The 14,599-nt window shown below is 51.1% G+C and overlaps 1 protein-coding gene across 3 annotated transcripts in view; it reads left to right on the top strand.

Moving 5' to 3' along the window:
- The window catches only part of PLEKHD1 (pleckstrin homology and coiled-coil domain containing D1), a 29,464-nt gene extending 18,881 nt beyond the window's left edge, over nt 1-10,583 (top strand). For all 3 annotated transcript variants that reach the window (XM_074365333.1, XM_045522154.2, XM_074365334.1), the window contains 7 exons: nt 3,299-3,393; nt 4,867-4,960; nt 6,408-6,586; nt 7,083-7,215; nt 7,587-7,731; nt 8,071-8,220; nt 8,475-10,583. In XM_074365333.1, the coding sequence (XP_074221434.1) occupies nt 3,299-3,393; nt 4,867-4,960; nt 6,408-6,586; nt 7,083-7,215; nt 7,587-7,731; nt 8,071-8,220; nt 8,475-8,644 (966 nt within the window). In that variant the 3' untranslated portion in view covers nt 8,645-10,583. The remainder of the gene's footprint in view (nt 1-3,298; nt 3,394-4,866; nt 4,961-6,407; nt 6,587-7,082; nt 7,216-7,586; nt 7,732-8,070; nt 8,221-8,474) is intronic.
- The last annotated feature ends 4,016 nt before the right edge of the window (nt 10,584-14,599 follow it).

Below are 14,599 nucleotides of genomic sequence, written 5' to 3'. Positions count from 1 at the left end.
ACTTCTGGTGGATTGTCAGCAACTTAAAGACAGGTAATTTAGGAAGCCTGGGGATGACACATAGTGACAGATACAGCCACTGGCAGGGAGAGACAGACTTATCCATCAGAGAGGCTAAATCTGGGGCAGCAGTCAGCCCGAGGAAAATTTAGACACTCTATCTAGGTCTTTAGCCAGGAAATGAGGCCAACGGAGACCCAGTGCTCAGAGGCCTCGCTTAAAGCCCTAGCACGCTGAAGGGGGGAGGCCAGCCAGCTGTGAACTTCCTGGTGTTTTGGTACAATATGTGAGTGAGACTCACCTGGGCCCAGGTGGTATCGCAGTGAAGGCTGCTCTGGGCCGGCAGGAGGAAGAGGATTGTGCTCAGGTTCACATTCCTGTGTCAGCTGCATACTCTAGACCGGGAATGGAGCTCATTGAGTCATTCTGCCAAGGTTACTCCTTCCTTAACTTACTCATCAATACTATGGGTCTGCCTGTCCCCTGCACCTCTCCCATCTCCACTCCAGATCAGAGGTGATCTGGGAGTAACTTGCTTGGGCCACATAGAAAGACATTTGGTACAACAGCCCAGTGATAAGATGATTTTCTGGTCTCTAAGAAGCAGTCTGGTCTAAAGGGAGACTCAGGGTCTGGTACCAGGAAGCCCAGATTAGAGTCTCAACTCTATCACTGACTATGTGACCTTGGGCAAATTCGCCTCTGTGATGCTCCGATAAGAGTGATGGCTGTGCCTGGCTAGCTCCCAGGCTACTGTGAGGCTCAGTGAAATAATGAAATAGAATGCAGGGAGCGCTTTGTGGACCAGCAAGGCCCATGCAGATGTGCGCTGTGTGCTGGTGCAGCCCTGACATCCTCCACGTGGCAGAAAGGGCCCGGAGGAGGGCAGCCTGCCTACCTATATATATTTTAAATGTAATAGGGTCATATCAGATATTCACTTTTATGGCCTTTTTCAGGATAGTTTCATTTTGCCTTCATTCATATTGTGCCTTTAGCAATTTTCCATGTCAGTCAACATTCTTTGAAAACATCAGTTTTAATGACCAAGTACTGATTCATCATATGTGATGATCACTGATCTTCTATTTTTGGACATCTAGGCTGTTTTCACTACTATAAATTATGCCACAGTGAACATTTTTATATGTAAATCTTGGTCTGCTTTTCTAACTGTTTCCTTAGGTTAGATTCCTATAGGTGGAATTACTAACTCGAATGGCAAGAACTTTTAAGATTCCTGATTCATATTGCCAAACTGCTTTCAAAAAATTTGTAGTGGGTGGGGTACGGCTTAGTGGTGGAGTATGTGCTAAGCATGTGTGAGGTCCTGGGTTTAATCCTTGGTACGTCCACTAAAATTAAAATAAAAATAATTTTTTAAAAATGTACCTATTGCCACTGCCACCAGCAGAATATGGGGATTTCCTTGGGGATTTAATCGTTTACTTTCTCCCATTTTCAATTACAAAAGGATATCCCAGTGTAATAGTAAGCAAAGGGAAACGTTTACAAGTTGGAGTGTTGCAGAAAGGGGCTCTCCAGGCTAAGAGGCTAACATTGTGGGATGGTCCTCCAGCCACGTCCTGTGTGGTCTCTTCTGAAGCAGCAGAAGCCAGGTGCCTATAAGAGCCAAATGCCCTTGTGATTTTTCAGGTCTAAGCCCAGGGATGCTTACAGCCTATAATTTCCCCAGTCCCCCCGGCCACCCTGGAGGCAGAGGCCTCCAAAGAGAGGAGATAAGTCAGGTTTATCGTCATTCGCCATACCATGTGTCAGCTACTGAGAATGTATTAAAGTAGAGGTTTTCAAACTCTTTGAAGCTCTGAACTCTTTTTTCATGAAAAAGGGGGAGGTCTACAAGAATAAAATTTTAGTTATATTTATATTATGTCCATACTTGGCTATATCTACTGCCATAACACACAACCCCAAAGTATTAGTGGCTTCGAACAGCAAAGGTCTACTTCTGACTGTGCTACCTCGGTCAGCCTGGGGCTCTGCTCCACGCCCCTCAGGGATCCGGGCAGATGGAGCCTCCACTGTTGACAGCAGCACTGGCTGCCGTGGCATAGAAGGGCACAGAGCTTGTCCACCCTGCCTCTTCTATCTGCCTGGAAGTGACACACTTCTGCTCACATCCATTGGCCTTGGCCAGCCCCATGGACCTACCCAGCTTTTGCAGGTCCACTGTGGCCATGCAGTGTGACCAGGAGGGGCATCAGAATACCAGGGAGCGGCCCTAGTGATAACTGTTAGTGAACCACGCCAGAAGTGTCAATCGTGATTAGAAAGGAAAGAAAGCAAATTTTTGAGTGAGAAGCTTAGGCATAGAAGGCATAGGGCTTGGAATCAGACTCTTCCCTTTCCTTCAGGTTTTATTCCTTCTCTGATTCTCCCCCAGGCCAATGGCTACTTCTCCCTGCAGGCAGCCCCACTCCCTAGTGGGGTTTCCATTATCCTTGAGAACAAAGTCCCTGCATGAAAAGGAGGGTGTAATTTGGAACTAGAGGATGAGAGGGAAAGCGGATCTAGAAATAACATCCTCCCACAGTGTAAAATGTGGAGGAACAAAACAGTTGTCACAAAATGCTTCTAGCCACTCTTCACTTGAAGTGTCCCCCCCCAGTACCATCTGCCATTGAACCCCAGGAAAATAGGGCACCTGGGGGGCTCCTGCTTGTTGAGAAAACACTTGTTGGCATTCCTGAAGGGACTGGTGTGGCCCGTCTGGGCCAGCCTGTCCTGGGCTTTCTGGCTCTCCTGTTACCTTGGGGCTGAGTACAGGGGAAGCTGCAGTCACTTGTACGCATTGTCTCCCAGATGCCCTGAGAAAAAAGTCTTTATTCTCTGACTTTTGGCTTGGGAATGGCTTTTCTTTGACACTTCTCACCAATGCCACTCCAGGGATCTTCAATGGCGATATACACTCACACTTTTCCCTTGGCGACTTGGGGGCCAGCCAACATGCGTTAGGGTGTGAATGATTGGAGTTGCCGAGTGGCAGAGAAGACATCTAGAATTATCATCACATTCAGTCACAGGAAATAGTGTTGGGATCGTTTCCAAACCCTGCCTCAGCATGCTGAGTGTGTTTTAACTGAGCCCAGCTCATCACCAATTTCAGTTTTGTTGAGACTCTGTGTCACTGAGTGGGGCCAGAGATCCTCGGGGCTTAATTCCAAGTCTGGTCCAGACTGTGCTGAATCCCAGAGGATCCCCTGGTTTAGAGTGGGGTTCCTGACCTCAGGGCCCTTTGCTGCCCGTGACTCTTTTCTTTCTCTCTAATTCTCTTCAGGAACTTGAGCGCCTGAACCAAGTGCTGGAGGCTGAGAAGCAGCAATTTGAAGAGGTGGTACAGGAGCTGAGGATGGAGCAGGAGCAGATCAAGAGGTGATGGTGGTGCCCTGGGAGGGAGCGGGAGGGAGGTGCATCCAGGCTAGGGTGTGTCGGACCCGTGTTTCCGGTCAGGCTGGAGAGGCCTCCCTCCAGGAGATCTCATTACTTGATGACTTTGCCTCTATCTTCCCAATGCTGCAGGCCTTGAGATGTGCCCAGAAAAAGCTGTGATCCCACATCAATGGACCAGTTCTGCCCCCTGGAACATGAGGCAGGGGCAGGTGCACTCAGGCATCCCCCCAAGCAACAAGCCCCTCCTGCCTCTGTCAAACCTTCCTTCCCTGGGGCGGAGAGGACAGGCTGGTCTGGAGGTGCTGTTAGCCAAGACCCCCAACATCTCCTGTCTTTCCTGCACAGTCTTTTCACATTCTGGCTAATGATGCCTGTCTCTTGGGATCTTTAGTCTGTGTGTGGTTTGCAAACCCAGTTGCACATTATAATCATCTGAGAGGATCAGAATCTCCTGAAGGTAGGGCCCATAAATCTATATTTTAAAAAGTATTCTATCCCTGGTAGAAAAACAGAAGAAGAAAAAAAGTTCTCCAGGTCATTCTGATACAGTCTGTGCATGAATTCGAGACCACAGCTCTGGGGATTGCTGGTGGTGCTGGCTGTTGTCACCACCATTATCATCGTCATCACTATTGGTTATCAGCAAAAGCCCAGAAAAATTTTTCTTTTAACAACTTTGTAAAAGAAAGTCATTTGTATTTGGGGGAGAGAGGAGCTCAGAGGATCTCACCAAGTGATAGCCAAGCACTTGCTCACTTCCAGAGTTGTGCCAGACACTGGAATAGAAGGCAAGTCCTCTCCCCTAAGGATCTGGTTGGGAAAACCAGACTCACACCCAGGAAACGTCACCATGATAATACACAACCAGGAGCTCAGAGGCATAGGACACACTCCCTGTGTTACAGGAATTAAGATATATGTGTGATCCTTGGGGACTTCAGCAGAGGTTAGATTGAGCTGGGTCTTGAAGGGCGGGTAGGAGTTGGAAAATTGGGCAGGAGAAGGGAAAGGCATCCAGGTAAGAGGAGGGGAAACCTGGAGTAAAGGCCTGGGGGGTGGCCAGGCTTGTTAAAAAAGCAGTAAGGAGTTTGTCACCCCAGAGAAGGGTCACAGCCACATCTCATATTAGAGTGAGCTGGGGTTCTAGCAAGAGCTGTCCAGGAAAGAGAGGGTGAGGTCTTTGTGTCTCCAGTGCTCCTCTCTGCTCTTGCGGTGGCCCTGGATTGATTCTGACTGACAGATTCACATGTCCTTGGAGCAAGTGACTTCTGCCCCACTTGGCTGGCATCTTCCTTCTTTCAGCCCTGGGCCCCTATAGCTGCTGGCAGGACCCCAGCCGTGCAGAGGGGCTGGCCTTCCAAAGAGTCCGCTGAGCTGTATAGAGAGTTAAAGCGGAAGCCACAAAGGGGCCTGGGAGGGGTGGACACTACCAGACCCAGCCCTCTGTCCCCGCAGGGAGCTAGAACTGACTGCAAGATGCCTCAAGGGGGTGGAGCAAGAGAAAAAGGAGCTGAGGCACTTCACGGAGTCCTTACAGCAGACGCTGGAGGTGAGGGGCCACTGGTGGGCTGGTTGCCTGGAGGCAGGCTGGTTGGATGGGACACACAGTAACAGTTTATCCAACAGTGTTTCCCCAGAGGGTTATCTGCAAGGGAAACAGGGCACCAAGGGGCGCTGATCTAAAGGGTCTCTTCCCCGTGGACCATCGGGAACTCCAGCCACCCCATGAGGCCCAAAGCAGGACCCAGAACGGCAAATTCAAGTTTGCCCTTGCTATGACCGTGGCCTTAGGAAATCCACCTTCTTCAGTGCTTGTATTTTTATACCAGATGGAAAATTGATTCGGGTGGGTGGCAGGGTGACCCACCATTTCCTTCTTGTGGCTCATTCACTCAGGATGAAATTGAACATGAGGGGAAATCAACAGTAGGTCACCTCCATCTGAGACCACAGAGACTGTGAGGGAGGAGGAGGCGGTGTGTGTCAAGGACAAAGAGCACACTTTGGCCCCAGTCCCCCCTCCGGCCCACTCTCCCTCCACTGCCCTCCACACCCTGCACAGTGACACCCCAAACCCCTTTTCAAACCACTAAGCACATGTGCCCCGAGGAAGCAACGCCCTTTTATCCTGCAAATCTTTGCCCACACTGTTTCTTCTATCCAGAAAGTGCGCTCACTTTTTCTCTTCCTGGAGAACACTTTCATCCTTCAAAGACTCAGCTCAAATATCACCTTAGACAAGCTTCCCTGACTCTTCTAAGGAGGGTTTGCTCTGAGTGCTGCGTTCCTGCAGCATTTTGTCCATCTGTTATGTACTTGACATGTGAGGCTGTGTTTTCCAAATGGTGAACTTCACTAGATTGTGTCTTAAGTTCTCTCCAAGCCCAGCACCGTGAGTGAGCCTGGCACATCGTGGGGGATCCATGATGGTCACTGAATTCATGAATTTCCTTGCAAGCTGCAAGGTTTCTATCCTCCCTCAACTGACTGGGGTTGGTTTGTGGTGCCTTTATTTGTTTATCTTTCCCTGGTTCACATCATGGGAGGTGGCTCTCACAGGTAGTTCCAACTCCAGAATTTCTGAGTAGTAAAAGATCCCAGTCTGATAAGTGGGGAGAATGTCTAAAAATGCTCTTGGGGTGGTTCCTGTTGGGTGTTTTTCACATGAGCCCAACACACTCCCTCACTCATCCCTGGAGGAACAAGAACCCCAGAAGTTCATGATGCCCTTGGGTACCATTGTAGTAGATGCCACCTCCACTGGAAGCCACACTGGGCTCATCCTTGCCTCCCTTGATGGAAGAGTAGGCTTGCCTTGGTGTGAAGGAGATCCTGGTTGGCCTTTTACCTCAAGGGAAGAGTGGAGACATTTCAGATGTTCCCAGAAGACTGAGAAGAGGAAGGCATCACTTCCCGGAATTGAAAGGCAGGTGAAGGTAGCCATGGTGGAGAACCTGAGTTAGGCTCTCTCTCTTCCTCACCTCCCTCCACAACAGGAACTCTCTATAGAGAAGAAGAAAACCCTGGAAATGCTGGAGGAGAATGAGAACCAGCTGCAGACACTGGCCAATCAGAGTGAGCAGCCCCCTCCCAGCGGGGGTCTCCATAGCAACCTGAGGCAGATTGAGGAGAAGATGCAGCAGCTCTTGAAGGAGAAGCTCCTGGCAGAGAAGCGGTGAGGGAGTCCATGGGGGTAGCTCTCCTTGAGCTGGGCACCTGGGCTCTTGGGTTCTAGATTGGCCTTGGTCAGGTAGGTCACTCACTTCCTTTTGCCTCAGACTCAGTTTTCCCACCAGGCAAATGGGAAACAATCCTTCAGTATCCTAAGCTGACTTGATGATTGTCTCTTGCAACAATGTGACCTATAAAGACAGTCATTAGGCCCATCTAGCAGCGCTTTGTGGCAGGCTGGGCAGGTCCTCTCTGCCCCTTTTGACAGATGAGGCAACTGAGCCTTGGAGTGATTGGAGGACTTTCCTGAGCTCACAGAACTAGCGAGACCTGAACCCACTGACCACCTGGGGGATGCCACCTGGGGGACAGGACCCAGCTGGTTCTGGGGTTCGCCAGATAGGGTCTCAGGGTTTCTCCAGCCACGTCCCTACAAGGGGCCACTGTCCCCCTGGAAGCGCCTTTGGCGAGCGGTCTCTGAGTGAGCACCTCTCCCGCAGGATGAAGGAGAATGAGGAGCGCTCGCGGGCCCTGGAGGAGGAGCGGGAGTTCTACTCCAGCCAGTCCCAGGCGCTGCAGAACTCGCTGCAGGAGTTGACGGCAGAGAAGCAGCAGGCCGAGAGGGAGCTCAAGGTGCTGGCCTGGGAGCACTTGGTACTCTGGGCCGTCCCGCACCTGCAGACTTACTTCCCTTACATCCCTGCACTCACCGGGCAGCTACCTGAATTGTCCCTGCCCTTCTGCCCAGCCAGGTGCAGGTGATGCTGCCACAAAGGGAAACCCAGAGCCTGCCCTTTGGGGCAGCACTGTAGACACTCGCAGAGTGCAGGGGCCAAGTCCAGGCCATCGGGTGGAGGGCATAAGACACGAAGCAGGATGCGGTAACTTCCATCCATGTCTGGAGGCAAGAAAGCCCACTTGAACCAGGAGCGATCAGGGAAGACTTCCAGGGGGTGGCAGCTGCTCCCTAGAGCCCAGTTCCCTCTCCTGGCCTCTCCCCACAGGCTGAGGTGAAGGTCCGCATGGACCTGGAGAGGCGTCTGCGGGAGGCCGAGGGGGCCTTGCGGAGCCTGGAACAAGGGCTCAACTCCAAGGTGCGGAACAAGGAGAAAGAGGAGAGGATGCGGGCTGACGTGACCCACCTGAAGAGTAAGCCATGCCCTCGGTGCCCTGCCCAGCCCCAGAGCTCTGCCCAGCTGTGTCCAGACCCTGGGGAGCCCCAAACCCGGCCTGATGTGCACCAGATGTTCCCTAGCTGTTGATGGAGTTTCTTCTCCAGACTCCTGCCTGTGGGCCTTTCCTTAGCGTGGCTTCCTTTGGCTGCTGGACCTGGGGTGGTGGGAAATCCTGCCATTCTGCTCCCTTCAGCTGGTGGCTCTGGTCTCCGAAGGGAGAGGGTCAACGTATTTTCCTCTCAACCCCAACTGGATTCTGGGGAAGGTATGGGAGGGAGCAGAAGGGAAGAATACAGTGGAGCTATGGCTGCAGGGTTCTTCGAAGAATGCATTCGGAATGCCGAACTGGAGGCCAAGATGCCGGTCATCATGAAGAACTCGGTGTACATCCACAAGGCGGCCACTCGCCGCATCAAGAGCTGCCGCTTCCACCGGCGCCGGTCCAGCACCTCCTGGAATGACGGTGAGTGTGGCTGTCTGCAGCCCTGGAGGGTGGGATGGTCATGGGCTGTCAGGGACGAGGCAGGAAGAGAGCAGGGCAGGGAGGAGGAGGGGCTGGCCCAGCCTTGGGCTTCTCCCAGAGTCCTGTCCCCATGGGAGCCCTTGATGGGCTATAGGACGGGGAGCCAGGCAGATGGGCTGGGGTTGGGGACAGGGCTGCGCCTCAGTGGAGGGAGAGCTGTTCATGGCCGGCCTGTGGGGCCACTGTCTCCCCAGTGAAGCCGTCCCAGTCCTTCATGACCTCCCAGCTGGAAGCCAACAACATGGAGGAGCTGAAGGAGGTGGCCAAGCGGCTCAGCCGGGACCAGCGCTTCCGCGAATCCATCTACCACATCATGGCAACCCAGTCCGGAGCCCCCTCTGTGCTTCCCCGGGGGGGGAAGTGATGGGCGCTCCTCCCCTGCCCCCCAAGTTTCTGCTCGTTGGGGCAGGAAGGGGCAGCAGGGAGAGGCCTGACTCCACCTGGCTCCTCTTTGCCAGAGCTCCACCTGGCGGCCAGCCTCAACCGCAAAGGTCAGGAGTGCCACCCACCTACCCTGTCCCCAGACCCTGCCCTTGGGTCTAGGCCAGGCCCCTGCAGGCCCAAGCTGGGGGCTGCCTGGTTGTCATGATAAAATGAGGAAGGGGCCTGGTTGTACATACAGGCCTCTTTGGTTGGGGAGTGGGGTGGGCAGGGCCCACTGTACCTCTCTGTGACTCTTGCCACCCTCCCCACCTTGACATTTGCTTTCCCAGGGCTTCCGAACCCTTTCTTTGCTTCTGAGACCCATAGGCTTCCTTCAGTCAAGGCTCCTCACTTTGACCTCACTGTGGGGTGGGGAGGAAAGGGACCTGGCACAGCAGCTCCTGGGCTCATGCATACCACACACACCTTTCCTGAGGTCAGGCCCTGGCTGTGGGACACTCACTCATTCCCCTCCTAGGTGAGCTCACCCACCTGCAGCCTCAGCACCCTTCAGGGGAGATGTGACCCCTTGCACCCCTCCTGTATATGTACTGAGGGCCCTGGGTGAGAGCTCCAGCCAGCAGTGAGGCTGAGGTCTCCCCTAGAGGACAGGTAGCAAGTCAGAGTGGAAGAAGGTGGCTGGCTCCTGCATAATCTCCTCCTGGTCGAGCAGGGAGGCAGCTCCCTCTGGCTCCAGCGGCCTTGCTGGTCTGGGGGATCACAGATGGTACCCCCTCAGCTGCCTCAACTTTGATCACCTTGCTGCCTCCTCTCCCTGCAGAGGCTTTACTCAGTGAAACAATGACCACAAACGCTGGAAGATGGGGGGCTTGGGCCTGTGATAAGGCCAGTAGCCATTGGTTGGTCCAGAGTCATCAGGGGTAAAGCTGAAACATCTATCTGCAGCTTTGGTGGGAGACACTGCCCTCCAAGGGGCTGAGGACTGTGTCCCTCACCCGTGGACAGACTGTCTGCCCTGCTCTTTTCCCTCTGAAACCGTACGAGTCTGTTGGTCTCTCCAGAAAAGGGGCCTCCATGGGATCAGGGTGCTCAGGGACCCTGGTGGTATTAAAGGTACTGATCTGCTGCTGCTTAGAAAACAGCGCCCAGTCTGAAAGGTGGACAGATGGCTGCGGGGCAGAGTCCTGCAGCTTGTTCTGTGGGAAAAGGAGTGTTGCTGACTCAGAACATGCACGTGTCTACCGCTAGGCCGGCAAGGCCAGACAGGCTGCCCTGCTCCGCACTCAGGGCTGCCTGGTAAAGTGAACCTCAGCGGCTCCTTCTCCGTGGTGGGCGGAATTGGATGGCTTCAGCCAGTCTCTTCAGAGCCTGGGTGGGAACAAGGCTGGAGGCGCTTCAGAACCAATGCGTCTGAAAGGGGATGAGTCTAAATGTAAAAGCTTTAAATGTATAGAACCCTGCATAAACCTGGAACTCATGTATCTAACATGTATGTAGGATGGACTTTGAAATGAGGACAATTTATAAGCCAAGATTACAATTTTATTTTTTGTTTTTAAGAATTAGATTAATAATGGTTTGCTCTTGGAGAAAGATCTTCTGGAAATTTTCAAATGTTTCTCCCCCTGGGCAAGCTGTTCACCAGAGAGGAAAGTGCTTTTCCACGCACATTCACCAAACTCTAGTTCCTTTCCTCCTAGGTCACCCTGTACTTATTATTTTCAACCAACTGATCAATCCATAAGTATTTATTTGTTAAAAACTTACTACTGTACCTAGCACTGTAAATAGGAAAAGAGTGACATCTCTATGTGAAAATATGTGGAGGTGGAAATTGCTCACTGGAAATATACTGATGTGATTTTTTTTTTAAACAAAGCAAAGCCCTATTCTTGGCTAATTAAAAGTGTTTTCCTGCAGTATCGTTTGCACTGTGGTCCTGGCTAGAGAGATGTTGCCCCCTGCAGGCTGAATGTGGAATTATGGAATTGTGGGCTTGCGCTCCTTTGCACACACATTTTCCTAGGTAGGAGGCTGTACTCCCCTCTGCTGCACCTCCTGGGAGTGGTTTCTTAATAATTAACTGAAAATCTGTGTTCCCACCCTGAGGTCCTGGCTGTCGCCATGTAACAAGGACTATCAGCAGGATTTTCTTCTGATTTGAGCACGGACCAAAGGGACAGAGCTGACTGCACAGTGGGAATAGCCTCAGGCAGACAAAGTGTACCTAGTTTGATGGCTCGCTAGTTTCAGTATCCCTACTGGAAATTGACAGTTTTATCTGCTCCGTTGAGGAGAGATGTATACTTTTATTTTGTAATCATGTAAGGGAGAGTGGGAAATGGTGATGCCTGGATTCTCCCCCTATTTTGTTTTCTCACTGGGGTTGGATGCTCTATCATCACAACCCTTTTTGTGCTGTTTTCCAGCGTAATTATTAATGGCTCCCCCTTTTGCTATCACAAGTGTCCCAGTTTGGATGATAATTCCATGGTCATTCTGGTTTTAATGCTTTCCCTCAGTGACATGTTAATGGGTGAGGCAAGAGATCTGTAAAACACTTGGATTCCCAGCCCCTGGGAATGATCCACTGCCTGTACTCGTCTCTGAAAGGATGTAACTCTTGCCCCCTACCCATCCTATTCCTTCCAGCTCCTTGTGACCTGTGCAGCCTGTGGGTGCTTGGGTGCCGTCTGCCTGAAATTTGGAGCCCATAATGAATGATGATGGTGAAACAAACTTGCTCAAGCCCAGGCTGTGTCAGATTTGGTCTAATTGGAAGGCAGTTACTAAACCCACCAAACAAAGGAGCCCTTGGTAAAGGCCAACAGTCCCTGGGACTCTTGTGCTTCTGTAATAAGCCAGGCTGAAGCTGCTCAGACCCCCAGGATGCTTCAGGGGCTCCCCAAAGTCAGGAACCCTGTGACTTTGACTCTAATCTTGCCCCACCCCTGGCAGCAGAGGTGAAGAGATGTCCTTTGCAAAGCTTTGAGAGAGAGTACAGTGGTGTCTTTTTCTTCTTGCCACTTAGAAACAGAGATCCACTCCCAGACATCCAAAGCAACTGGGAGAAACTGGTTATTCAAATGTCCACGTGGGTGTGGATGAGTGCAACGTAATGCCCCAGGCTTGGTTCTCCTGACTCTTTGTATGTCCCATCTCCCCTTCCCTTCCCTACACTTGGGCTTCCACTCATCTCTACCAACTCCTCTGACCCAGAAATGAGCTTCCTTCCCCATCCTGTTGGGTTAAAGGTGTTCAGGGGAAGTTCAGGAAGCATTCCAAGCCCAGAAAACTTGGGAGTGGGGGATCTTAATAAACTCAGTCCCCTTGGGGGGAATTCTACCTGCAACTGTCACCAAATGTTTCAATGCAGTCCAGTATTTTGTGCGTTCTTTGGCTTTGCCCCTGGGTAAGACTTGACGATCAGACAGGGAAGTTGAGATGAGTCAGGGATGCTCAAAGGTCCAGGCTGGACCACAGGTTCTGCAGCCACTGTTCAGGCAGATGCAGAGCCAGCTCAATGTGTTTGGGGCTCATGCTCTCTGCCTTGCTTGCCTTGGAGGATCTGACACCTGGCTCTGGGCTGAGAGTGCTGCTATGAACGCACTCAATTTGCCTTGTTTCCTGGCAAAAACTGACTGATGGGCCTTGGAGTGACATTGACTACAGGGAGAACCTTTCCTCTTGCAGAGCAGTGACCCGATCACAAGGTGCCCAGGGGAGGAACTTGACCTATACTCTGCCTGCTGCTACCCAAGGGAGTGGGGGCGGGGTAGGGGTGGGAGGGGTTGTTGCCTTACTACTTACTGGCTCTGGAGCTTTTGATAAATCACTATTTAAAATGCTTTTTATATTTATATGTTTTTATTAGATAGGAGATAAATCTCTTAAATCTCACCGAGCTTCCCAGAGCACTTGTATCTCTGAAGTTCTATGATCTGGGAACTTGCAGCCCTGAAGTCAATGGAGACATGGCTGCTACAGACAGCGCTGACTGAGAAGGTGCAGTTCTCAGGGAGGATGTTCCAGCTTGGGTTGGACTTGGTGCCATGCTGTTGTCAGAAGGGATGAGAAGAGGAAATTTTAGTGTTGAGATGAGAACAGGAAGGATAACTGATTTATTGCCCAAGGAAAAGGCCACTGCAACTAATTGCAGTCACCTGGAAGGCTGTCCTGGGAAAGGAAAGAGGTTGGTTCTCATGTTCACGCTGGTGTCTGAGACCAGCTGTCAGCATCACTTCTTCCCATCTTCATTCAACAAATATTCACTGTGATTTTAAAAAGAAAAACTGATGTACATCTTATTTTTCTGACAAATTGCTGGCCAGTGGTGACGGTCCTGCCCATCTTAAAGATAAGAGAGTCATAGATGAGGGGAAGTTGGGTCCCTATGCATCATCTTTTCCGGGTTGCATCTCGTGGTGACCTTGTGTTAAGGGATGCTTTGGTGGTCACTTCCTCGTTCTTTCCAGCAGATGGCAGCATGCTCTGAGCTGGGCCAGCAAATTCAGCGGGAAACCGAACCAAGGCTCTCAGAGAAAGGGGAGGGCTTTGTGAAACCACCAAGGTGCTGTGTTATTGGTGGGATTCTCCCAGCTGTTCTCCCCTTTATGATATGAAACAAAAGTCTCTGCTTCAACCATCATTCATCGAGTCTATGGGGTACCGTGCGTGCCATCTTTCCTTGATTTACAGAAAAATGAAACCCACAGAAGTTAAGGGACTTGCCCGAGGTCACAGAACTTCTAAACGGAGTTTCAGGTACTTGAGTTCATGGCTAGTGTTCTTTCTAGCATATGTAAATATTAATATGTAACATTAGTATGTAAAATATTATGTGTAAATACGTAAATGATTATATGTAAATGATTTTTAGAGAGCGTCTTCCCTCCATTCTTTCCTTCAACAAACACATTGGGCTCCTCTATGTTCTAGGCCCCAACAGTCTCCAATTCAGATCTTTTCTGTTATGGGTTCTTAAGGGTTTGACTCAGCTGTTTGGTAACTGACAGCCTCCTGGAATTCTTCTCTTCTGAAGTCTGACTGGCCCAGTGCAGCAGGCCCCGAGGGTCAGAGCTTCTCATCCTAAGGATTTGCAAAGTTACCAGGCCTTTTCTTGTTGCCTCCAACCACTTTCATGCTGGCAGTCTCTTGGCCTTCACCTTCCTTTGTCCTTCCTCACTCCCCAGCCCAGTGTCCTCTGAAACAGAAGTGTCCTCTCAGCGAGGAGGCAGCCAATGGGAAGGCCCTGGCCTGGGAATCTAGAGGCAGGAAAGTCAGTGATCAATCCTGAGAGAGGGGCAAGCCATCCGACCTCCCCTTGATTAAATGAAGGTGTGGAATTAGATGCTTTCAGATACCCTTCATAAGTCTCTGCTGGAGATTGCGTTAGGCGTGGGCATGTGACTCAGGCTGGCCAATGAGATGAGAAGTCTGTTGGAGGATTTCTAGGACAGGTTTTTTCACTTTTAAAGAGTCATGGGGGTGGGGAGTATAGCTCAGTGGTAGAGCGCATGCTTAGCATGGACAAAGGCCTGGGTTCAGTCCCCAGTACCTCCATTTTAAGAAAAGAGTCGTGGGGAAAATACAATCCTGTTATCTCCACTGGACATTGTGTGTCGTGTGTCTGGATATGACACCTAGAACTAAGGCAACCAACCCGTGACCACGGGGGCAGCTGGTCCGAGGACCAGGCCAGTGTGCCTAGGTAACTGAGCAGAAAGATGGCACTGGGCCCTGGTCCTTACTGGGTTGTCACTGAGTGAACCAACCCTGGATCTGCCCTATTTCAGGACTTCTTGCTATGTGAGGTAATTTATCTTTCCTAATTTCTGAGGTCATTTTGCTTGGGATTTCTGTTGTTTGCAAATATGAGCTGCGTAATTGATAATCACCTTAGCTTTATCAGAGTTGTGTGATTCCCAAAGTCTGA

Source organism: Camelus bactrianus, chromosome 6, assembly GCF_048773025.1.
Source record: "Camelus bactrianus isolate YW-2024 breed Bactrian camel chromosome 6, ASM4877302v1, whole genome shotgun sequence".
Taxonomy (NCBI): Eukaryota; Metazoa; Chordata; class Mammalia; order Artiodactyla; family Camelidae; genus Camelus; species Camelus bactrianus.
Note: the sequence above shows the minus strand (reverse complement) of the source record. Positions and strands in the feature narration are given on the sequence as shown.